The sequence below is a fragment of the Octopus bimaculoides genome, chromosome Z (genome assembly GCF_046866305.1).
Source record: "Octopus bimaculoides isolate indiv1 chromosome Z, ASM4686630v1, whole genome shotgun sequence".
Taxonomy (NCBI): domain Eukaryota; kingdom Metazoa; phylum Mollusca; class Cephalopoda; order Octopoda; family Octopodidae; genus Octopus; species Octopus bimaculoides.
In genome coordinates this window covers 22,865,230-22,893,018 of record NC_142944.1, presented here as the reverse complement: position 1 = coordinate 22,893,018, position 27,789 = coordinate 22,865,230, and the positions used below count along the sequence as shown (strand labels likewise).

The window sequence follows — 27,789 nt, the reverse complement described above, 5'->3', positions numbered from 1 at the left end:
TTTTTCTGATATACATATATAATAAGAGTTCTTTATATATAAAGTCACTTCAGGATCATGGTTATAGACGAAATTCCATGTGACAGGACGGCTGGATTGGATGTTCAAAACACCCCTTTGAAGGATTTCTTTTCCTCAGTTTGTTCCTTTATGTATATATAGGCACAGGAATGGCTGTGTGGTAAGTAGCTTGCTTACCAACCACATAGTTCTGGGTTCAGTCCCACTGTGTGGCACCTGTGGCAAGTGTCTTCTACTATAGCCTCGGGCCGACCAAAGCTTTGTGAGTGGATTTGGTAGACGGAAACTGAAAGAAGCCCATTGTATATATATGTATATATACTTATGTGTGTGTCTTTGTGTTTGTCCCCCCAACATCGCTTGACAACTGATGCTGGTGTTTAGGTCCCCGTAACTTAGCAGTTCGGCAAAAGAGACCGACAGAATAAGTACTAGGCTTACAAAGAATAAGTCCTGGGGTCGATTTGTTCATCTAAAGGCGGTGCTCCAGCATGGCCGCAGTCAAATGACTGAAACAAGTAAAAGAGTAAAGAGAGTATATATATATATATATATATATATATTGATACGGACGCCGATAAACAAACAAAATAACGTTAGGTCCTTATTCCCCGAGCTGGGTTTGAAACCGTATTCTGGTTGTTGAGGACAATGGTATTTCCTTTGTCCTGTCAACAAGTACAGTTATTTTTAGCGTAGGAGTGATCGCTGACCCTTTCCGGTCACTGAAAGTTGAGAAAAACAAGTTAGGAACTGTACTAAACTGACCCAGCTTTGGAGGTGGGTAAGGTAGCACTGTTGAGCTATGGTATTTGTGATAAATACGGTAGGATAGTTGGCGTGAGCGGCTGGCCAGAGCAGTTGGCGTGAGCGGTTGGCCAGTGCAGTTGGCATCGGGCAGTTGGCAAAAACAAAATCAGTGGATGAAGAACGTGAGTTCGGTGTGAAGGCCAGCAGCCAGTGAAGAACAAATGTTTGACGGCCAGCAAGATGAACAGAGAGACTGACAGAAAGAGGCTGAGAAAGAGAGAGACTATGGCCAGAAGGTACCAGTCAGCAGAAATGGATAGAGTCTAAGATAGAGAGGGACAGAGAGATGGAACTGTTGTCACAGGCAAAAAGATTGTAGTTAGTCACTTCTTGTGGATTGTAGTGGGAGCTTTGAAGGAAAGGAAATTCTTGCGGTGAAGGTTTGTTTAAATATTCTTTAAAGAGAGAACTTTGTTGTTACATGTTTTAAAAGAAAAAGAGATTTTGTTAACTGGTGGAAAAGAAAAGAAAAGAACTTTGTTGTGACATGTTGTTCAAAGAAAAGAAAAACAAAGAAGTAAAAGAATTTTTAATTGACTTGATATACGAACTGTGATTGTAAACTTTTGATTATGCAATGTTCTGAAACTTTGATTATGTTAAATGTTTGGAGACTGTTGTTGCATGCGCTATTGTTACATGTTATTGAATTGTTATGCAATGTTTTGTATTGATGATGTAGTTTTGCTAAGAGAAAAAAAAGTTAGTTTCACTACGTAACGCATGGTCTCTGTGTTATTTTTTCCTCCTTTTGCCTGTTGTCGTCGTTATGTGCTCTGTCTGGGCTTAGTCGTGGCGAACATCCTAACTCACTGAGCGTCGACGTTCGCGCGAGTTTTCTCTTCGTTGAGGTGCTTCACGTGCGGGCATTCGTAACAATATATATACATATTTATTTATTCAAACATGAACTGTAAGCAGCTCAAGGTATATAAACAAAATTGAATACACATACACAAGGCACATTGGAAATATATTCTCTTACACCTAAAACGCAGCCAACCCACAAACTCACAACAATCACACCTCCTGCATGTGTGTTCAATTTTGTTTATATACCTCAAGGTGTTTCTAATTCACATTTGAAATTTTTCTATGGCATGAAATGTTGGAACATGCCAGCAGATGGTTTTTGAACCATTTAGCATTCAGTCATAATTGGCGATAGAGCTTGCAGCAGACCTTGTTTGGGACATGGCATTGAAAAGTCACAACAATGACAAAACTTTGATGTCTGTCAATCTCAAAACGGACCTGATGCGAGTTGTCTCACTTGCCTATGACTTACTTTCAGGTGTTTTTACCACCAGGCACATTGAGAATATATTCTCTTATGCCTAGAATGCAGCTGATCCATGAACTAATAACACACACATCTTGTGTATGTGTGTTCAATTTTGTATATTATATATATATACTAGCAATGCATCCCAGCATTGCCCAGGTGATATGACCTACAGCCACATTGTATTATATATATATATATGTATACACACACACAATTTTCAAGTTCAAGCAGGACATACACACCACAGGCAATGCATTCTGGTGTTGTCTTGGTCATTGATAACAATAGAACTATGACCAACTGGTATTGCAGTACATGTCTCTGATAAGGAAAAATTGATGTAAAATTGTACCAATCAGTGAACACGGTGTGCATCCCGACCAATGAAGGGACACGCACTTCGCAGCTTATGGAATGAATAATAGGCATGAATATATGCTAATAATGATAAAGAACATTGCATAAGTTGAGTTAAATAAAGAGAAAAATGTTAAAGGCAAAAAAGCTCAAAAGGTTTTGGCCATTGCTTCATGTCTTTACCACACTTGAACAAATATAGGCTCTTGCTGTGCTTAATCCTTAGGGAAAATTTTATTGAATTTAAACCTGAGAACACTCATTTCGCATATCTGAGTCATTTGTTACCAAGAAAATCGACATGGACAAATTGTTTTCTGTAGTAATACCAAAAACATGGTTCATTAGTCAATTTTCTGTTGAAAAATAGGGCTTTGTGCAAAGAAATGGTATCACAATACTTCAAATACATTGTTTAATCATGGAATACTGAAGATGTTCACATTGGCAGTTTAGTGTGGCACAAAGGCCATTATTGACAGAAAATGTGTCAATAACTGTTCTAAAAGAGCATGTTTTTTGGTCATTTTTCACTCCTTGTACATTGCTGCATTTTTTGACACTGAAAACATTAAAATTGGTAATGTAGATTAGAAGCAAATCCAAATATTGCTTGAAAATGACCTCAAAATTGTGCAACCTGACCTCTTTTCCAAGGTTATTTTTTACTGAAAAAGAGTTGTTGTGCAAAAAACATACTTCATTTGGTAGCTGAAAGATTACTGAATCTCTTGATACCTCATACATCAAAATTGGCAACTCAGTTTTCAAATCCATAAGTAACATACACATTTATTCATACACAGACACACAAAAACTCTGCTTTATACATATATATGTATCCTAGAAACTATATTCCCTTCAAAATGGTACATTATAATGGTCACAAACCAGCAAGTCACAAAAAATTATGCTAAGTCTACAACTGAAACCATAATTCTTTAATAGAAAAAGAAAATTATGTCTTAGATGGGTAGGATCCACGAGTTTTTGGGGGCCCTCCATAAGAATCAAGGGGGTGAAAAATAAAGTGACTGGTACTGAAAAGGTGATACAATAATCTAGAGAACAAAGATATTAAGGTATATACCCTTAGACCCAGTCACAGTATTTACATCATAGTAGATTTTACTATAGACATCCATAGGAACAGGGGTGGTGGTGTTAAGCAGGTCGATGGATTAAATTATTCCATGAAGAGAAATGGTTCAGTTATGTTAACCATAAATATTCAAGAATTCACTTTGCTTGTGTTACTTATGAATAACATTAGATGACAAATGACGATCAAATAATTTTGTATTTCAGTCAAAACACAGAAAATATAGGACAAATCGTTTAAAGTCTTAAAACTCCATCATGACACACAAAACTTAAATTCATTTTAAGTTTTAAAATTTAAATTTATTTCATGAAGTGCCAAAATTTTCAGTGCACAACTGTGACTTGGTCAGTGACACAGTTCTACTGGAAATTTAAATTTAAAGCGAATTTAACAACAAACTATTTTTGCTATTAAGAATGGCTCTTCCATGACAGTTTCTTCAGTTTCAAGTCTTGGAATAAGCCACTTGATAGACAAGAACAATTCTGAAGTTTAACCCTTTAGTATTCAGATTATTTTGTCAAAAGTTGATGCTTATTTATTCAGATTGTTTTGAATTTATCATACATTATCTTGTAGCTTTGAGATTTTGGTTGATTCGTTTTGGAATGACATTGTAGGGTAGGTGTAAGAGGCCTATCTGGTCGGTTTGAACATAGAACAGGTAAAATATTTGGGTTTGATATGGCTAGTTTGAATACTAAAGGATTAAAGTTTTATTTTCTTTCTTTCTTTCAGTGTTAATTAAAACTCATTAAAAGACAATTATTAATATTAACAAACTGAAACATTTCAGCACCATGTTGAAATGTTCCAATGAGGAACAAAATTTTGTTTTTCTTTTTTATTAATCAATGGAATTGTGGGAAACAATAAGCCCATAGGAATAAGCTTATGGAGAGAATAAAAACAAGGTGTTGCGAGGGATGTGCTATGTGCTGGTACCAGATTAGTCAAGTTTTTACATATCCTGTAGTCTAGCTGACCGCTGGGGCACCACTGATGACCTTGTGACCAGATCCCTCCACTCACCTCTGTTTTCAGCCTCTCGCACTGTATCTACCTCTCGCACTGTCTACTCACCTCTTGTTTTCCCACCTCTTTCTCTGTCTGCCACCTTTGACTGTTCCCTGAAGGATTGTTTTGGTTATCACTAATGAGTGGGTGATATGCCCCAACCACCTGAGGTTTGTGTTTCTTTACTGTGTTAAAAAGTTCCTCATAGAGCCCTATTGCCTGCCTTATTCTTCTTTTTACTTCCTCATTTGTGACACAATCTCTGTATAATATTCACAAAGTCCTCTGACCAGGGCAAGCCACCTAGTTGGAGGAAGTCAGCTGTGGTCAGGCCCAGAGAGAGATGGGCTCCATTGGGCCATATTGCCCTGGCTACACTACATGATGACAATCAAAGTTGAACCCATACTGGATTAGTTAAATATGATGTCCTAGCTACTTCACCAGATGACACTCAGAATTCAGTTGTTAGCATGACTCAAAACTTTGTAAATTTGGATGATTTCATTGTCAAAATTGAGAAACCACATATTTTACCTGTTCTATGTTCAAACTGACCAGATCAGGCCTTTTACACCTACTCTACAATGTCATTCCGAAAAGAATCACATCACTTAAGAAACCACATGAATAAATCTACATGGAAAGATGAAAAAAATCACAGATCTGTCAAACCTATGTCTTCAGGAAAACACATATGAATCTGATACAACAAATATTGAGAGAGGTGGTGCTCATGCTACCTACAATGTTATTATTGACTGTAGGATATGAAGATTATGGAGAGAAAAGGAGGAATTATATAGATTCCATCATTAAATTCTTACTCACCAAAGAATCATTTTCATTGGTACAAATGTCTTTAGAAGGATCAGACTGAAGAGCACTGAAAATATAAAAAAATGGAAAATAATGAAAAAAAGAAAAATTTATTATTATTTTTTTTAATATTTTTTTTTTAAAAAGAGATTTTTAAATAAAAATGTTACTTCAATAATCTATAATTTTGGAGATTAGCAGAAGATATCTATTCTGCAAAAGAGAAAATGTAATCAATAAAACCAATATTCAATACAGGAATTGTTCTCAAATATATTTATAAGCTTTTAGATATATGAAAAATAAAGCCAAGTCTGGTTTGATTTGAACTTAGAATATAAAGGGACATAACTAAATATTGCACGATACGTGGGAATGTTAATTCCTACATCATTTAGTTTTTATTTAACCCTTTTATTATCACCTCTGGTTCTGTGGTACAAAACTTCATATTTTAAAGCATTCATACTGAAATTCAAAACCTTGCATTGTAATATTTATGTAAGAAGTCGTCAAGCAGTGGTGGAGGACACACACACACACACATTAATGTTTGTTTTTATGTTTAGTAAAAAATAAAAGCAATTTTATATTACTCTGATGGGTCGCTCTATACTTCTGTAGAGTACAATGACAATGGCTTAGATAGCCAAAACTTTGAAGTCACTGTCAACAACATTTTTCTTTCAGTGTCCATCAACCAAAGCTATTCAGAAGGCTCTGGTCACACGAAGACTATAGTATAAGACACTTGCCCAAGGTGCCATGCAGTGGAACTGAACCAGAAGCCATGTGGTTGGGAAGCAAACTTACTACACAGCCACACCTGCACCTATGATATTTAACATTTTTATTACACTTTATACACCCTGATTTGTCAAGTACCATCGTCAATATTTTTATCAAGTCTTGGTGGTTAATAAAAAAAATATCACCAGTAGTAGTTACTAGTGACAGTAACCAGCTTTGCTTTTCATCCCTCCCACCACCAGAAGGACTCATAAAACGAAGTACCAGTCAAATATGGGAGTTGATGATATAGACTAATTACCCTTTTCAAAATAATATATATATATAAATAATGGAAAGAAAGGGCCAGTAAATGGCAAAAATGATAAAGAACCAAATTAAATATTGTGTAACCTGCACAATCACTCTTAATATTCTGGGTTCAAAATCCCATGAAAGTTATTGATCTTACTTTCAATATATATACATACATACATACATATATACATGCACACACATACATATTAATAAAATGAGTACCAGGTAAATATTGGAGTCAATGTAAAAAAGACTTCAGAAAATGTGTAAAATGATATTAAAGTAGATAAATCAAGAGCTCCTTTTTCAATGTAAAAGAGTTATCTCCCATGCAATCTACCAACCAGCATGTACTTCATTCTTCCGTCATGTCTCTCCCAACTGTAATAAACTCACCCCTACAGGATGATACCAGCAATACACTCACCCCTATAGGGTGACGTTAGCAAAACAGCAACCTGTATTGAGTGATATTAGCAATGGCTATCACAGTGATATTTTGGGAATCTTTGTTTTGTGTTTGACAGAAATTTTTAACAGAACAATTACCAATAAACTTTATTGAGTCACAAATTTATAACAAAGAAACAGAAAGAAAAAAGAAGGGGTGTAAAGCAGCAAGATGGCGGGAGGTGGAGGGGGGCAATGGGCCACACACCCTAAAAAATGTCAGCTAACCACTTTTGTAGCGGAAAGGGAAATGTGATATAGTTGCTAATGTGATAGGGTGTGTGATGGGGCTAGAGAAAGGGAGGGGGAACCAAGCAGAGAGATGTATGCAGTAGTGATATGATGAAGTAGTTGTATGCTGTCAACTTAATGTGACAGTCCCCTGAAGGGAATAATACTACTGTTGGTTAGACCTAGGAAGCTGCACTGCTTCCTGTCGGCCTTGACACATTTCCTGTGTCATTATGTTTACAAGGGGGAGCAAAAGACTCAGAAACATGTCTCTAGATGCAGGCTTAGCTGGGTGGAGGTGCTTGTCTCCCCCTTGTAAACATAAGGATACAGGAAATGTGTCAAGGCCAATAGGAAGCGGTGCAGCTTCCTAGGTCTAACCAACAGTAGTACTATTCCCTTCAGGGGACTGTCACATTAAGTTGACAGCATACAACTACTTCGAGGTTATAGCTGATGTTCAGTGAAGATAAGCTTTAAGAGCTGCAGTTTGAAGAGATTTTGTGTGGTACCAGGGGGTAAAGATTTCTTCTCTTTTGTTGATAATTTTTGCTGAGAAGGTAAGTTACTTTAGCTTTTATGTAATGCATAAATTGCATCTATTTCTTTGTCTATTGTACTTGGATTACTCTTACAAAAAAAAAAAAGTCTAATAGATGAGTTTCTCACACTGAACTTTCAGTCTCCAGACAAATTTTGTAGGTGAGATAGAGCACATTCTTTTTGTATTCCCGAATGAAACAATGTGTTGTACATAATGAGCCTTGAAGGTATTCCTGGTAAGGCTGAAACATATTTTTCAGTATCCAATCAACATTAGAGACATTGGCTCTGTACACAAACTCTTTCACTAGGTACCTCTCGTCCAAAGGGCAGTTATCAGTAGATTTGAAGTAACAAAGACTTGGGACTGGGGTGAGGAGTGAGGTCAAAGGTTCTATATTTCTTATCGTGACCAAAAAATATGTGATCCAATACTATCTAAGTAACTATAACTTTCACAGTAGTACTATTAAATATCTCATGGCATCAATGGGTTACTGGGAAACAATTATCTATCAGAATTGAGAAGTGTCAAGCTGTATTAGTAGGTATGTTCATGTTGTACTATATGGTTTTCTACATCTGCAAGTTTTAGTGTGGGTTGGCTTCAAACAATAATATTTTCTTTCAAGTCACATCTCTTTAGTACACTGTTGCAACATGCATCAGCTTTGTTAAATGTGTTCTTATCTGTAGATAACTTAGAAACAGAACTGTTATCATTACTAGTAATATGTTTCATAATTGAGGGAAAATGGTTGGAGCTTTTGTTTATGTAGTTGGTTTCCTCATTTAGACTGATGCATAATTATAACTGAAATAACTCAGTAACAATGTTGGCTAAAGACTGAGTATAACTGAAGTGAACCAGTTGCAATTTTGGATGAAAAGTAACTAATGACTTGATACCAGCTTTGGGTAAAGATTGAGTGTGGCTGAAGTGATTCAGTTGCAATTTTGGACAAAGAGTGAGTGTTGCTGAGATGACCAAGTTGTAGATTTGGATAAAGAGTGCACAAAACCATCAAATGTGATGCAGGTTTCCAGTTGTTACAAAACTATCAAAACATTAGTCTTTTACAACAAGTTTGAGTATGTTTGAGATTTACTGAAGTACCTATCTAATGACAAATATATAGTTTCAAAAATATTCAGTAAGATCATGTGCTCAAAACATTAGGAAAACATTCTAGACTGGTCTCTCATTACATCTGTTCAGGCATTAGTGAATCAGTTTTTTTTTTAATGAACTTGCATCAGTGTCCACCTGGGATGGGTGAAAATGGTTCCAACAAGTAATGCTAAAGTATCACAAACAAAAGATAAATTTGGATAGGTGAAACTGGTCCCAACAAGTAAAACTCAACATCACAAACAGAAGAAGTTGGTTGTCAAGAAAGTTCTTGCGGGATTTTTAATTTTGGCTTTAAATTATATATTTTCAAATTAATCTTTGCTAAATTATTTTGCCTTTATATATCATTTTAAAGCCTGTTTTTCACTATCTAATCATGTTACTCTTTTTCTTTTTGAATAATTAGGCCATTTTTTTAGGCTGCTGAAACAGCTCACGATATCAACGATGCGTTTGGTCCAGGAACCACTAATGAATGTACAACACAATGGTGGTTCAAGAAATTTCATAGCGGTGACAAGAGTCTTGAAGATGATAAGCGTAGTGGATGGCCATCGGATGTTAACAACGATCAACTAAGAGCCCTAGTTGAAGTTAAACTGTGCACAACTGTTCTAGAGCTTGCTTCTGAATTAGACGTAACGTATACGACAATTTCCAACCACTTGAAAGAGACTGGAAAAACAAATATACTTGAGAAATGGGTGCCACACGAATTGAATGACAAGCAAAAAAAACGCTGTTTTGAAGTGTCGTCTTCTCTTCTTTTACGCAACAAGACCGACCTGTTTTTCGACCGGATTGTGACTTGCAATGAAAAGTGGATTCTTTATGACAATCGGCGATGCTCAGTGGCTGGACACCGACGAAGCTCCACGGCACTTCCCGAAGCCAAAGTTGCACCAAAAGAAGATCATGGTGACTATTTTGGTGGTCTGTGGCCGGTCTCATCCATCATAGCTTTTTGGATCCAAGCGAAACCATTACGTCAGAGAAGTACAGTCATAAATGGATGAAATGCAAAAGAAACTCCGATAACACCAGCCAGCATTGGTCAATAGAAAAGGATCAATTCTTCTCCATGACAATGCTTGGTTGCACGTCGCACAACTGACCTTGCAGCAGTTGAGCGAATTGGGCTATGTAACTGCCTCATCTGCCATATTCACCAGACCTCTCACCTAACGACTACCACTTTTTCAAGCATCTCGACAACTTCCTGCGTGAGATATGCTTCAAAAACCAAGATGATGCCAAATAATCCTTCATCTCTATCAGAACACAGGATTTTTACGCTACTGGCATAAATACACTTGTTTCCTGTTGGCAAAAGTGTGTTGATTCTGATGGTGTTTATTTTGATTAATAAAGTTTTGTCTGAGCTGAGATATGTGCATCTGAATTGTTTTAAAGTTTGGTATGACTTGAGTTGAACAGCTGGAAGTATAGCTGCTACTGGCTTATACTGTATGTAGAACTTGAAAGCCCCTACAAGAGGAACTCCCTTCTTATGGCACTAGCATCACTAAATAGTGTCAAATGTGAAAGTAAAAGTTTGGCATTAAAACTGTCCACATTATAAGGCTAAAAATCCAGTGGTTACTGATGGCATTGACCTTCCTGCCTGCAAACATTTTACAGTAAGTCTGTCCACTTCAAAACCTTAGACACATCTGATAATACAACTGATATTTAGCAGTTTCGTTGCTTGGTACTGCTTCTATGACTGTTACACATCACACTATCCCAAAATGTGTATTCCTGAGGCTGGAGATTGACTATGAAAATCATAGTTCCAAAAAAACTCTAAAGTGAATATGAACCCTGGTTTATCACTTAAACTGCATTCGTCCTCACCAATGTTTAGCACTAATCACTTCACTCAGTCTTTCCTTCCCAGAATGCCATCCTTCTAGGATTCCTTTCTGAACATTTCTTTCCTGCAGTTGTGCCCTTTCAACATGTTGAATGGAACATTAAGTGTAATGGAGAACCTGTGAAAACTACAGGATCTGTAACCCTTTCTACTAAAGGCATAAGGCATAAAATTTTGGAGAAGGGGACTAGTCAATTACACCAACCCCAGTGTACTTAATTAATCAACCCTAAAAGGATGAAAGGCAAAGTCAACCTCAGCAGAATTTGAACTCAGAATGTAGTGACAGACGAAATACCGCTAAGCATTTTGCCCAGCATGCTAACAATTCTGCCAGCTTGTCACCTCAATAATAATTATAAAAGGTAGATTAGCAAGGTTGATAGTTAGCTTGACCATTTGTAAGGGAAAATGAGGGTGAAAGAGGAAATAACAGAACTCTGCTTTTCTGTGGAGGAAGGATTATGTGCATGTGTGTGTGTGTGTGTGTGTGTGTTTGAGAGAGAGAGAGAGAGAGAGAGAGAGAGAGAGAGAGAGAGAGATAGAGAGAGAGAGTATTTAATACAGCATCTGGGAATAAGGCACAGAAACGATATGTCAGGAGGGGAGTAGGCCTGGGTGGCAAACATATTCTGCAGCTATTTCAGAGTTTTAGGGACCATTGTTGAAGTGGTAGCAAAAGTAGAGAGGGAGGACACAGTGTGTCTATAAGCTAGTGCTTGTTATTGTTGCTGTCTTCGTTAGTAACTGAATCAACATGAATCAATTAAATAACTTCTTTTTTGGGGGGATACGAATATGAAGACGTGGAGAAAAAAAAAGTGAGCTTTATTATTTTAGATATAACATGGTAAATATCAACTTAATCTTTTACAAGAATGTCTGGTTGGAATATCAACTGCATGGCACAGCCCTCACCACCATCACTTCCCCTCACAACCCCTACACACACACACACACACACAATAAGTAGCAACAGCTGTACAGTCACCAGATGTTGGTGCTAAATATGTTATTTTTACCTTCCTAAAAAGTACCTAACTCACTGCCGAACACTGCAACCAAAACAAACCCTTGCCTGACCGGCATGATTGAAACAGAATGCCATCTTAAGAAATCCTTCAAATACATGCCAGATAAATACAGAATTCATGTGCAACTATGTTGTTTTGATTGAAAGTTACAAAGATTCCAAAAGAGAAAGCAAACAAAGAAGAAAAATATATAATAGATGTTTTAAATAGCCATATGTCAATTCAGAATTTAAATTTAAAATTTCACCAAAAATAACTTTAAAAAACTTTTGTGTTTGTAAAATGTAAAAAAGGATGTATATTCTTTGTTATTTCTCCTGTTTTTAATGATAATCCTTAAAATGGTATGGTTGAGGTGGGATTGGGGAATAAAAGCCAACAAAGGAAGCTTCTGAAGAGTCATCTAACATGTTTAATGTAGCAGCTTCAAATTCTTCCTTATCAAATTTCTTGCTTCATTTAAAATGGATGGTGATAGAGTTAGAGGAGGTGGGAGGAGAATCTTAAAGTCCTTAATGTTAGGTCAGCATGCCACAAATAAATGGTAAAGACAGAATGGAATACTAAAGGAAGAGTGAAATTCATCACAGATGATGTGAATGTGTGTGTGAGAGAGAGAGATGTATGAGTGTGTAATGTGATGTGGTGCAAGTGGGTGAATGCGTGTGATGTGAGTGTGTATGATAGATATGTGTGGGTGAGTGTGACGCAAGTATATATGTATTTATGTGGTGTGGTGTGTGGAGTATGTGTGTTGTTTCTTTGTGGATCTTGGCTCCACTCAGTCCTACGTAACAGACCAACAATCAAAGTTATTACAATCATGTCCATCCAGACATAATGTTAACTATGTTACATTATCAAATATATCCTTTCAATTTTTTTCAACATAGTAAGCAGTGATTTGAAGGAGATTTGGCTGCTATTTCTAGTATGCTGAGGGACCACACAGAAGTGCCTTATTATGTACATACCTAGTTAGATTTGCACACATTTTATTGTTGGAAAAGCTGTCTGCAACATTAAATCCAATTTTCCTTTATAAATAATTCTTCTCGCACCTACTACCACTGCTGCCACCACAACTACCCCTGCCCCAATTCTTCAGTTCCTTATTACATTTCTTGAAGTTTTATGGCATTAGGGGTTGTTTAGATAGTCAACTCTGTAGAACACCACACTAAATGTTCCAATGTGTCTATCTTAGTCAGTATTGTGTTCAAATTACATCAAAACTAACTTCACCTGTTATCTCCACCCCTGGGATTGAAAGATGTTAATATTAATAACTTCAAATTTTAGCACAAGGCCAGCAATTTTAGAGGAAGGCAGTAAGTTGATAACATTGACACCCAGTACCTGATTGGTACTTTATTTTATCAAGCCCGAAGGGATGAAAAACAATGTTGACCTCAATGGAATTTGGACTCCAAACGTAAAAAGTTATTACAATCATGTCCATTCAGACATAATATTAGTTTCAGAATTTCGTCTGTCATTATGTTCTGAGTTCAAATTCCGCTCAGGTTGACTTTGCCTTTCATCCTTTCGGGGTCGATAAATTAAGTACCAGTTGTGTACTGGGGTCGATCTAATCGACTGGCCCCCTCTCCAAAAGTTTCAGGCCTTGTGTCTAGAGTAGAAAATATTAGTTTCAGATTTTGGTACAAGGCCTGAAATTTTGGGGGAGGGGGTTAAGTTGATGACATCAACCCCAGTGTTAAACTGGTACTTGTTTTATCAAGCCTGAAAGGATGAAAGGCAGAATTGGCCTCAGTGGAATTTGATCTCAGAACATGAAGATGGATGAAATGCTGCCAAGCATTTAGCCTGGCATACTAAGGATTCTGCCATCTCACCGCCTTAATAATAATAATCTTTTCTATTATAGGCACAAAGTCTGAAATTTTGGGAGAGGGGGAAAGTCAATCATACTTGACTGGTACTTAATTTATTGACCCCAAAAGGACGAATGGCAAAGTCAACCCCAACAGAATTTAAACTCAGAGTGTAAAGATGAATGAAATACCACTAAACATTTTGCTAGAGTGCTAACAATTCTGCCAGCTTGCCATCTTTAGGTTGTAAAATTATGAATTAGCTACCCATATTATTTATAATTTTCAATAATAAAAATAATCCTTTCTACTACAGGCAGAAGGCCTGAAATTTGGTGGGAGGGCATAAAGTGGATTATATCAGTCCCAGTGTTCAACTGGGACTTGTTTTATCAAGCCCGAAAGGATGAAAGTCAACCTAACGTGAAGACAGATGAAGTGCTGCTTACCGCCAGCATGCTGCCTTATCAGCAAAAAATATTGCTAAGCATTTTTTTTCGTTTGATGTGCTAACTTTCCAGCCCTTTTACATTCTGAGTTCAAATTCTGCTGAGGTTGACTTTTGCCTTTCATTCCTTTTAGGTCAATGAAATAAATACCAGTAGAATACTGGGGTAAATGTAATCGACTTACATCCTCCCATTTGCTAAAACTGTCAACTGCCCCTAGTTGACTTTATGGAGTGAGATGAATTGCCTTTATCAAAAATGACTGAAGCTCTTAGTAGATTTTACAAAATTGGTTTTATGCCAAAAAAATTAAATCTATATTTCTTGTAACTCTACGTTTTATTCAGTTTGTTTTATTACTTTTGTTATTTTTCCTTCAATAATTGGGTAACTCCTGAGAATGTCTGTCACCAATATTTGTCTTTTTTACTTTAAAGCTCTCTCTCTCTCTCTCTCTCTCTCTCCCCCTCACACACACACACACACACACACACACACACACACACACACACACACACACACACACACACACACACACACACACACACACACACACACACACACAATCTTGAATTATTTCTTTCCAATCTACCATCTACCCTCTATTATTCCAATTAATGGTGACAGCTGACAGTTGTAATCTACCTGATATCCAGAAAATTTACCATCAAGTCCATGAGAGTAATTTTTATCTTGTCAACATCCAACAAAATATATAACAACAATGGCAATTGGGAGAGTGTGAAGGCCTATGGTTCACACAGCATTAGTACTGTGGTGGGGGAGTAGTCTGTTTCATAACCACATGGTTCCAGGTTCATTTCCTCTTTAGATATCTCTTATCATAACCTGAGTAAAATTACCGCGCATGTGTGTGTGTGTGTGTACATACATCATCATCCTTTAACATCCGTTTTCCATGCTGGCATGGGTTGGACAGTTCGATCAGAGCTGGAGAGTTGCACCAGGTTCCAGTCTGATTTAGTTTTGTTTCAATGGTTGGACGTCCTTCCTAATGCCAACCACCTTACAGTGTATGCTGAGTGCATTTAACATGACACCAGCGTGACCACTTTTATGTGATGCCAGCAGGAGTGCTTTTTACATGGTACCAGTACAGGACTCTTGTAGGCCAATCCGCTTTAATGTGTGTGTGTAAGCCATCTAAGAGTGCATAAGTCACAAAAAAATGCACTCGTATAGCTGTCAGTTGAATGGGTATATATATATATATTCACTATTATATATTCACTATTATATATTCACTACAATTGGTAAGATCAGCAATAATGGATATATAATAGAGTGCACTTTGATTAATATGTATATATATATATATATTTTCTTTTATTTGTTTCAGTCATATGACTGCGGCCGTGCTGGGACACTGCCTTTAGTCGAGCAAATCAACCTCAGGACTTATTCTATCGGGCCCTATTGCCGAACTGCTAAGTTATGGGGACGTAAACACACCAGCATTGGTTGTCAAGTGATATTGGAGACACAAACACAGACACAAACATGCATATATATATATATATATATATATATATATATATATGATGGGCTTCTTTCAGTTTCCGTCTACCAAATCCACTCACAAGGCTTTGGTCGGCAGAAGACACCTGCCCAAATCCACTTACAAGGGAATGAACCCAGAACCATGTGGTTGGAAAGCAAGCCACTTTTCTCTCCTCTCACACATACATCTATTTTCTTTTATCCGTGTGTGTGTGTGTGTGTGTGTGCGTGTGCGTACACACACACACACACACACACTACTGCATTTCAGGCATGTGGCTTCTGCTATAGCCCTGTGCTACTATACTATACTATAGTTTTACTCGCTTGGTTTTTGCTAGGATTTGCATATCTAAGGTAGTTTATGCTTCCCAGTTACTTAAGATGTGAAGTATGTGCTGTTTAACCCCTTAGCATTCAAATTACTCTCTCAAATGTAATACTTATTAATTTATATTGTTTTTGAATTAATCATGAATTATCTTGTAGCTTCAAGATTTCAATGATGTCATTGTTTATACATTTTAGGGTAGGTTTGAGAGGCCAGATTTGGCCAGTTTGAACATAAAACAGGATATTTAAGCTGGTTATGTTTGGTTTAAATGCTAAAGGGTTAAAAGAATAAACGAGTTAGAAAGCAAAGAACTTAAAAGTTAAGAAAATTAAAACCAAAATGCAGTAAAGTGAAATAAAATAAAAACTGATACAAGAATAAAAAAATAATAAAGTAAAAGAACTAATATAAGAAAAAAAATAGAGGAATACAAAAACCAAAATAAACTGTAATAAAATAGCTTTAAAATACATAGAAAATAAACGGTAAGATACAGTGAAATAAGAGGCATAATATACATTGAAGTAAAAATACAATGAGGTATAGAAAGCATAAACCACACAAGGCAAAGTAACAGAAGTAAAATGCCATTGTATAATGATGTGATTGATATGGGCAAACACACAATAATACAGAAATACAAATAAAAATACAAATAACAAAAAAATCACAAAGGTAACAACAAAACTAAAAAATATAATTATAATATAATTGGAGTCCTATCATTCACAAAAATACATAGATAGATGTAAATGTAGATCTGTGAAACTAAGAAATCAGAGGAAAGTAAGAAAATTACCGTTACTATTTAAATTATGTATTATCCAAAATTTCCCAGACCATTGTTTATGAGTTTTATCTGATTCAATACCTCACCTGATTGATTCTTAGTTATCTATAGAAGAGTCTAAATGTTTTATTATAAATGTTTACGTCATATGACTAATACTTATCTTATTTATAATGTCACACTCAGACATAAGTATTAAGAGTAACACTTCTAGATAAAGTTTACAAATATGTTGTAAGGTGATGCTCTGCTCAATATTAACCACTCTAAATCATACTTAGTTTTGTTATCCTTAAGGTGCCACATTAGCTTATTAAGTGATATCAAACTTTCCTTATTTCCTATGTTTAAATTATGAGACATGGTGATAGAATCGAAGTTTGAAAGTTGTGCAACATTTTATGTAATGAAAACATAATTTTCAGTAATGACCAAGCGCTTACACACAATGTCCACAAAACATTGTTTATTCAATGGATATGTATTTGGCTCCATACCGTTACTACTATTATTTTTGTTGTTAAAATTATTATTATTATAATAATCTTTATTATTCCTGAAGTTGTTGTTGTTATTCTTACTGTTGTTGCAGCTCCTACTCCTGTGGTTATACCGCTAACTATTACACATTATTATTCCTATTATCCTTATTATTATCCTTATTATTACCTTTAGTATTTCTACTGGTATCACCAATGCCTGTGTCCCTAATATTTCTCTTATTATTTTTATTACTTTTATTATCATGCTTTTTATATATATATTGAACTACAAAAGAAATGATGCACTGTAAAAGATTGTTTCACAAACAATATTGAGATTATATGGATTTTATCATATTTCTAGGTAATTTGACATCAGGAAGATTCCACTGACCCACAATACCATTCTCTTTTGAAAACACAAGGATTGCATGTAGGGTTTGAACTCGTTCACTTTTCATGTACATGGTAATACTTGCAAATGCATCTTTATGAAAAGCATGATGCACATGCAAAACATTGACTCATTGGGTATAAAAGGCACCCAAATTTACCAGACTGTCATCTGTTTCCTGAACACAGCAAGTATGGCAAGACTGAGATGACATCAGAGAGAGCAAGCCATCGGACATCTCCATGCTGGTCAATGTCCATGGTTCATTGCTAATGACTTGAACTGCAATATTCGGACAATTGAGGGGCTGAGAGAATGATACAAATTCCACAAACAGCACAGATGATCATCCATGCAGTGGCCGACAGAGTTACAACAACACGTTGAGATTGCCACCTTCACTGACACTGTCATCATGTGACATCATGTAATGTCCAACATGTATTAGGAAATAACATTTTATCATTAGGAAAGAACAGTTTCTTAATTAGCACTCTACAATCAATGCTACAGCAGTCTATTAATAAACTGGTTTCTATTTAGCATGTGTGCAACATTTCTTTTGTGGTTCAGTATATATATAAATATATATTTTAAATTTGTCTATGGGAAGAAATGTTTTATATATGCAAATAAAGCTCCTATTCTATTATGCCAGCCACAGTCTAATGGAAATGCATGTAGTGATGTTCATAAGTTCCATCCAAGGATTATTATTATCATATATATATATATATATATATATATATATATACTTTTTTCTTTTACTTGTTTCAGTCATTTGACTGTGGCCATGCTGGCGCACGACCTTTAGTTGAACAAATTGACTCCAGGACTTATTATTTGTAAACCTAGTACTTATTCTAACAAGTTCTTTTGCCAAACTGCTAAGTTATGTGGACGTAAACACACCATTATTGGTTGTCAAGTGATGGTGGGGGGTGGGGACAAATACTGACACACAAACATATACATATATATGACAGGCTTCTTTTAGTTTCTATCTACCAAATCCACTCATAAGGCTTTGGTTGGCCCAAGGCTTTAGTAGAAGACACATGGCCAAGGTACCATGCAGTAGGATTGAACCCAGAACCATGTGGTTGGTAAGAAAGCTACTTACCACACAGCCACTCCTAAACCATAAAAGTCAGGAGGTATGAGAAATGAATATATTTATTCAACTGCTTGTCATCTGTAGGATTATGGCCATTTTGTAACCTTTCTCATGTAATAATAATTTCAGTGTATAATAAATTATATTTACATGTCTGCACACATATGCATGATATGCATTATACAATACAATTGTATATTTATAAACTAGTGCAGATACAGAAAGCTGGAGTTAAAGCATTGTTGTAACCATGATGAGCCAGTTTTCTTTATTTGCACTGCATTATGTGTAGCATATATATATTAGTCCAGGTATGTAAACATAATCTATTACACACTGAAGTTATTACATAATTGCCTATAGTGTATATATGTATGTGGGGGGGGGGGTGTTTATAGCTGTCTAAAAACCAGTGTTATGTGTGCCTATGTCCCATGACGCAGGGTTCAGCAAATACATATTGATAAAATTAGTGCTAGACTGCAATAAATATTAAAGTCTATATATTTGCCTAAAACCTTGAAGTCCCTTTTCATTGAAAGTGGTAAAACAACATAGTTCCAAATTACAACAGTTGTGAAGTTAAAGTGTTGGTCTATGTGGCGAGAAACCTGAATCTGGCATTAAGGTTGGTCATATGTAATGTACATAACTGTTTGCTTCAATAATAGAATATTGTGGTTGTGAGCATTCTCAATGTACATTGCAGGGGCACAGTGTTTTAATATGATCAACTGAGATTATACAGCAATTAGACACAACTCACACTAGAGGTATTGCAAATTTAAAAACAGCAAGGGAGAAAACTCCAATAAGATCAGGCAATGGAATTTGGTGGTGGTGGGAACAACAAAGAAGCTCTTATGGGCTGAAGTTACCTTCCTTGCCCATTTGAAATTTTAATATACTACTAGAGGGAGGTTTTTCTTACTAATTGCATGGATATTCTCAGAGTTTTCCATCTTACTATTAAGACCCTTGCTTAATTTGTCTGACTGAACAAAATATATAAAATAGAAAATGTAAGAAAAGCAGTCTCCACTCAAGCTTCATGGTTGAGTGTTTACAATTATAAAGAGCAGCCAGCTGTAAAAAGTTAATAGAAAATTATCTCATCTATGTAAGAATGGGAAAAAAATCCGTCTGTCTGTCGCCTGTCTGTCTGTCTATCTATCAACCTGCTTGCCTACCTACCTACCTGTCTGCCAACCTATCTGCCTGTCTACCTGTTTGTCTATATGTCATCATTCTGCCTGCCTGTCTGTTTTTATCTGCCTACTTGTCTCTCTGTGGATGGTATGTATTTGTATCACATGCTCACACCACTGCATTAATCTCTTGTATAAAACAGCTGATGACTTCACTAGTGATATGCAGTTCTCAAGAAGACCCATCCAACTCAGTGAAACTAAGTTCTACATGTGCTGTGTGTGTGCATGCACAACTGGGTGCTTTGCTCAATTTCCTCTTCCAAGACAACATCACCACCCACCATTTGTAACAGCAATTTTTCTTTGATACTATTAATCTTTCTCACTATCTGGAACATTTCACTACATATCCATTCCTCATCCTCAATATTGTCTTCTCCACCCACATTTTACATTGACTCCCTTCCCTTGATCCACCATCTCTCTATCTCACTCTCTCCGTATACTATGGCTGTCTCTTCCCTATATTCTTGCAATCTACCCAACCAAGTGTCATCTCGCTCAGTTTCATCCTTCTGCAGTCCACTGCATCATCATTACTATTCTGCTAGTCTTCACTCCAATGCATCAACCACTCAATACATCCACCCCTCAATGCTATTTAATCTCTACAGTTGTTACCTACTCTTCCCTACTTCCCTTACTTATCCCTCAACATCTTTCTTCATTCACTATATTTGCTCATTCAGCTATTTTTCACCTCTCACTTTCCCCATACTTTCTTGCAAACTCTACATACCCACACTTCTGGTTATTTTAACCTAACTCACTTCTACTCATCTCATACCTTAAAGATTCACCCTGATACCTCATCACCACTATTTTTATCTCTTCTCAGTTCCACTTCAATCACCTCACTACTCTCTCTTCTGAAATATGAGTAGCCATGTGGCTCTTCTACAGTAAGAAACCCCATTCTGCTCTGGCCCCATCTCTCATACTTTAACCCTCATCTCCTTGTATAAAGTCACCTCTTATGGGGTTTGTAGTCTTATAAGCTACATGGCAACCTCACTAGAGTTAGTGGCGTGAAAAAAAGTGCCCAATACATACTGTGAAGTAGATGGCATTATGAAAGGCAAACAGTTATAGAAACCATGTCAAAACAGACACTGGAGTATGACGCAAGACTCATTTGGATCCTGTCAAACAAGGCAAATCATGCCAGCATGGAACATGGACATCAAATGATGATAGGGATGATGACAACTTCAATTCCAAATACCCCCATCATGCCTCTATTTTTGCTCAGTGTTATATATAACTCAACAGTACACATCAAACAGACCACATACACACACACACAACATGTTTTTCTCAAGTACCAATGATATCCCTGAAGTTCTTGTTAATTCATTATAAAACCAAAACTATCTCATTTCCAAAACAAAAAAAAACCTTGCTACAGGTTCAATAAGAAATCTATATGTTTAACAATTCCCACCTTCATGTTCACTCCCACCTCACCCTTCCACCACCACCACCACACAGATCATCTGACAATCTCAGAGAATGAGAACTGACATAATTTCTAATGAAACAATTAGTCATTACCGTATTTACTTTGTGCTGATAGCAGAACTACTTTCTGTTGATTGTGCCAAGATAAACTAGAATCCAATACAGTTTTATGCTTGAATACAAGTTAGAAATTGTGAGAAAAAAAAAATATTTATATAAATAATGACTGAATATGCCGTTAAATACCAAACCTAATAGTGGTGGCAGTGGGAAACAATAACAAAACAAAACAAAAAAAACCCCAGTTAAAAATGAAATAAATTGAACACTTGATGTAAAAGTTAAATAAATAGGTGAGAAGATAAAGTGTCAATGCATGTGTGTATGTGTTGTATGTTTGGTGTTTCTGAATGATATTGGAAATAATAATAATAATAATAATAATAATAATGACAATGATGAAGAAAGAAGAAAAAGAATTCAGAAAAACATCAGATGTTGTGGAACGGTGCAGGGAAATTTATTTCTATTGTCAGTGATGGAATCAATATCTAAACAAAGTACTCTGGTGATTACACTCTTACACTCTAAATATAACTACTACCACTACCACCATTGCTGCTACCACCACTACTAGTACTACCATCGCCACCACAACAATCGCTTCTATTACAAACACCACTACTACCACTATTATATTGGCAATGATTGTTTGCCAATATGATGATATGAAAGTCTGTAAATAATGGTTAAAAAATCTGGGGGAAAAGTGCACCTGTCCATTAGCATCACAGCAACACATATGCACACACTAATACACACAGACATGCACTTACATGTACATACACGTACAATAAATAAATTGTAAAATTGCCTAATTAGAGTTAACTAGACTCAACTGACATGCGTCAAACAACCCAATTTAAAAGCATAGGGTGAAGCTGGAGGAGGAGGAGGTGGAGGAGGTCATATGATGAAGCAATTATTCCCCTGACCCTAACCCTTCTTTCTACCTTAGGTATTAATAATATAGAATATAATTAATTACATTAAGATATACATTATACATGCAGCAAGGAAACTAATTAGTTCAGCATATAAACGTTGTTGCTTAGTCTTACATCAGTCATAACTGAACATTCCAGCCATAACAACTGTGTCTTTTATCTAGACATTATGTACCTAGGACTTGCTAATAAATATATATTGCTGTTCATGGTTGCTCGACTTATGAGAAATAGCAGCCAAAATCTCCTCTTCTAACCATCTTAAACACCTTAGGCCGAGGGGTAGAAAACAATAATGTAGTTCAAGGTACACTGTCTTAACTGTTGTGATAATGACCCACTGTGAAGGCATGTGGCTTAGTAGTTAAGGTATTTGGATCATGATTGTAAGGTCATGAGTTCAATTCCAGGTGATGTGTTGTGTCCTTGAGCAAGACACTTTATTTCACATTGCTCCAGTCCACTCAGCTGGCAAAAATGAGTAGTACCTGTAATTCAAAGGGCCAGTCTTGTCACATCCTGTGTCATGCTGAATCTCCCTGAGAACTACATTAAGGCTACATGTGTCTGTGGAGTGCTCAGCCAAGCCACTTGCATGTTAACTGGAACTTTCATCGTTGTAACTGACAGAGTGCCAATAATGACCCACCACCTGAGACAACCCCTGATTTTATGACACAAACACATTCTAAAGTGATCTAAATTAAAATCTTCCAAACATCAGTTTAATAATGACAAAATTATTTTACTGAATTCTTCATTATTTTCAAAATTTATTAAAACAAAGGCAGTATATTTCAGTAGAAATAGTCTAGTCATAAGGAGTATGTAAGTTAGAAATGACAGAGAAATGGTTTGATGAAATGTTATTTAACAATAAGAAAATTCTAGTATCACAACAAATTGTTTCATAACTTAAAAACATGTAAATACTTTATACTATTATAATTAATAAATTACTTATATGCCTGCATTAATACAAAATGCAAAAAATCCTTCAAAGTAATGCAGAATATATGCTATTTTAAGAAGACCTAGTTGCTTTTCTCATAGGTCTAGCAACCATGTACCTTTTGCTAACATATTAAAAAATTAGTGTTGTTGCTGTTTAAGCCCTAGGCCAGCTTTGATTCAGCATACCTATGAGCAAAGATGTCCCAGCCACAACTATCCCACATTTATTTTTAATATCTGGAAGTCTGGTGTCCTTCCGTTTTTTTGTAAAGACATTGAGGTCAATTAACACAGGGAGTTGTTGTTTAGTCCTAAGTCATGTAGACCTATAATGAAGACATTCCAACCATAACCATTCCATTTTTTACCCCTAAGGACAAGGAATCTAAGATCACATTATCCAATGTCTGTCCTTTTCTAAGACAATAGTATGTGAAGAAAATATGGCTGCTATTTCTAGCCAGATTGGTAAACATTTAAAAGCTCCCTCGTTGATTTACTTGGTGCTTGTTATAAAATAGTTTCAAATCCCAATGTCTGGTGAATCCAGAGATTGTCTCAAGTGGATTATCATTAAAACTGAAACTTATTACACTTAAATTCCTTGATCTTCCAACATTCTATGATTTTGGTCATACTGCTGCTCTCCTTCTCAAACCATTTCAACCTGAGAACAGTTGTCAAATATTAAAACAATAGCTTATATGTATTTTTATTATGGATGCCTTTATTGCAAAATTCAGTTTAGGCCTGTAGGTTTGAACTGTCTGATTGCCACCACGACCACCACCACTATAACTACTATTGCCACTGCAGCTGCTGCACTGCCACCATGGTAGCTGATCCATCAGCAACAAACCACTTTGAAGTTCTTAATTCTTAAACCTAAAATCCATGCTTATGTTAATTCTTTGACCATCTGTTTACTTTTCTCCCTCTCTGTCTCCCCTCCCATTGAGAAATTTTAGTAATTCTCAGAGATTTTAGTAAAATAAAGAAACAAAAGAAATGACACAGTAGTCAACATAAAATTACTTTTAGGATTGTATGTATGTCTGTGTGTGTGTATGTGAGAGAGAGAGAAAGAGAGAGACTTGAAAGTGTGTGGTATGAATTTGAATGTGATACTGTATGAATATAATGCTGAGTGTGTGTGTGTATGTATGTGAGAAAGAGATACTGTGAATGTATGTGATATTGTGAATGTGTGTGTGATACTGTTCAAATATAATACTCTGTATGTGGGTGATATTGTGTGTATATAATAGTGTGTGTGTATGTGTAACACTGTATCTCTTTGGTGATAACTTGTGACATAACAAAGCATAAGAAAAGGGGAAGAACATTGCTAAAAGTTTACGTTTTCATTCGCTAACAAGTTCACATTTACTGATGTAAGTAATTTCATCATTTACTAACAGAAGTACGGTTTTGTGTTTTCCTGTTGCTGAGGTTTTTTTTTTTTCTGGTACCTTCGATACTGGTTCTTTGGTTTACTGAGTGACAAATTTCGCTTCAACCTCACTTCAACTTCAATCGTTACTGTTCTCAATAAAAGGTTATGTTTTCATTCGCTAACAAGTTCACATTTACTGATGTAAGTAATTTCATCATTTACTAACAGAAGTACGGTTTTGTGTTGCTGTTTCGTTCACTGAGTGACAAATTTCGATTCAATATCACTTTAACTTCAATCGTTACTGTTCTCAATAAAAGTTTACGTTTTCATTTGCTAACAAGTTCACATTTACTGATGTAAGTAATTTCATCATTTACTAATAGAAGTACGGTTTTGTGTTTTCCTGTTGCTGAGGTTTTTTTGTCTTTTTCTGGTACTTTCGATACTGCTTTCTGAAGACATTCTTCAACGGTGATGTCACATTCAATGATGACATCTTCAATGAGACATTAAGATTAATAGACGACAAGGTTCAATCACTGGGTGGAAACAAACTTGAAATCTATGGTCTTCCAGCTCCTCCTGTCAGAGATGTTCAACACAGATTAGCACAAGAGCTAATCAGGGAAACATCATACAACATGGAAAGTTTGCAAGCAGTTGTCAATGAAAAGGAACCAATTCTGGTACAGGATCAAAAGGAGGTATACTGGCAAGTTCTTACATCTGTGGACAATAACACTGGTGGGGTTTTCTTCTTAGATGCTCCTGGAGGCACAGGAAAGACATTATTGATCAACCTGCTCCTTGCCAAGGCGAGACAGAAGAAATTAGATTGCTCTGGCTGTTGCATCCTCTGGAATTGCAGCCACACTCCTAACAGGTGGAAGAACAGCCCATTCAACATTCAAGCTGCCTCTGAACCTCATCCAAAATGAATCTCCTTTATGCAACATAACAAAGAATACAGCGTTAGCAAAACTCCTTACAGATGCCAAACTCATTGTCTGGGATGAGGCAACGATGTCCCATAAAGCAGCCTTTGAAGCGCTTGATAGAACACTACAAGACTTCAGAAACAATAAGAAGAACATGGGTGGTGTCACCCTCCTCATGGCTGGTGACTTCAGGCAAACGCTGCCTGTCGTTCCCAGAGGAACCAGGGCAGATGAGCTGAGAGCTTGCATCAAGTCCTCATATATCTGGCAACATGTCAAGCAGCTTACTCTGACAACCAACATGAGGGTTCACATTCATGGTGACCCGTTAGCCGCACAGTTCTCCAACAAGTTACTTGACATTGCAAATGGAAAACTTCCACAAGATCCAGAAGATAATCTGCATCATCTCCCATGTGGCAATATGACTGCCTCCCTTGAAGAACTAAAGAGCAAGGTGTTTCCAAACATTGCCACAAACTACAAAAGTCACAAGTGGCTATGTGAAAGAACAATTCTGGCACCAAGGAATGATTCTGTAGACAAGCTGAATTTAAATTTGTTAACTCAGCTTCCAGGACCTGAATGTTCATACAAATCAATTAACTCTGTCCCTGATCAACAACAGGCAACGCATTACCCAGTGGAGTTCCTCAATTCACTTCAGCCACCAGGATTTCCACCACACATTCTGATCGTGAAAATAGGTGCTCCCATAATGCTATTAAGAAACCTTGATGCACCCAGACTCTGCAATGGAACAAGGTTGGTTGTTAAAACAGCCATGCCCCATGTGTTGAAAGCAACAATAATTACAGGCAACATGATGGGTGAGAATGTCTTCCCCTTTCAGTTCAAGAGACTGCAGTTTCCGGTCAAACTTAGCTTTGCAATGTCTATCAACAAAGCACAAGGTCAATCTCTAAAGGTAGTGAGACTTAACCTCCTTCAACCTTGCTTCTCACATGGTCAGCTGTATGTTGGATGTTCTAGAGTTGGAGATGAAAAGAACCTCTACATTCTCAGTGATAAACATGGCAAGACAGAAAACATAGTATATGAAGAAGCACTTACATGAATAGTATGTACATGTCATATACAAAAGTGTAAAACAATTGAGTGTTAAAGTAAGTATTACTATTACACTTTCACTTTTCGACTGACATGCGTCAATGTATATCTGTGTATATAACAGTGAAACAATAACGTGGTATATTCGCTGTGTGAATTTTTTTCATTTAATCCCCATTTTAATTATCGTAAAAGTTTCCAAGTACCAATAAGCAACAATTTCATTCCCAGGCAATGCTGGGTGGCTCTGCTAGTATTAAATATAAATAACACCAATAACATGGTCATGGGGAAAATACCTGAAATGGGGTGAGGTTCAGAGTATTAAAACTACAAATGTAAGATAGGATCTTATACATGTGATGTAGTGTGGTAAAAAAACATTTTGTGATTGAGATTGTCCTTGCTATTAATAGGCAACGACTCCCTCAAGAGGTGTTTAAAATTTTAAAGATCAACAAGGAAGAGAAATAACACCAATACAATTAGTTGACTGAAATGTTTGTACAAGAGTTGTAAGAAAGTGAGAACTAGTCTTGTAAAAGAGTGGAATTGGCATAGAGAGCCAAATGATGAAAGTAACAGATGTTTTCAGTGTTTGTAAGGGTTGTGTCATTCACCCCAGTAAAATATATTCTCTTTAGTTGGCAACATTAAATTAGTGTTGTTTGGTTAAATACTTGCAATAAAGAAAAATTGGATTTAATGCAGTTGCTGGAAGTAAATAAGGGTCTCTTAAATTGGCACAGAGTCATAAAAATTAGAGGAGGAGGAGAAGGTGGAGAATAAGGGAAGGAAAAGAGGAGAAAGGAGAAAAAGGTAAGGAAGATGAAGAAGAGGGAAAGGAAGAATAACAACAAGAGAAGAAAGAGGAAGAATCGGAGAAAGGAAAATGCAGAAGAAGAGGGTGAGTGGGAGCTGATTGAGACAAAAATACCATCATGTTCAGAGCAAATTTAATAATTCCCTTCTCTCATAATTTAAACTCCTCATTGCTGTAAAGCTGAATCCTACCCTTCATTTGCCTTAGGTTTCATGGTCTTGCAAGCATGAAAAAAACAAAACAGTATCCAGTTCACTCAGCAAAGCA

The 27,789-nt window shown here is 36.3% G+C and overlaps 1 protein-coding gene across 1 annotated transcript in view; it reads right to left on the bottom strand.

Moving 5' to 3' along the window:
* The window catches only part of LOC106870681 (uncharacterized), a 363,307-nt gene that overhangs the window by 142,316 nt on the left and 193,202 nt on the right, over positions 1-27,789 (bottom strand). Inside the window, exon 5 of the mRNA XM_052973700.2 lies at positions 5,430-5,484. Coding sequence (XP_052829660.1) covers positions 5,430-5,484 — 55 coding nt within the window. The remainder of the gene's footprint in view (positions 1-5,429; positions 5,485-27,789) is intronic.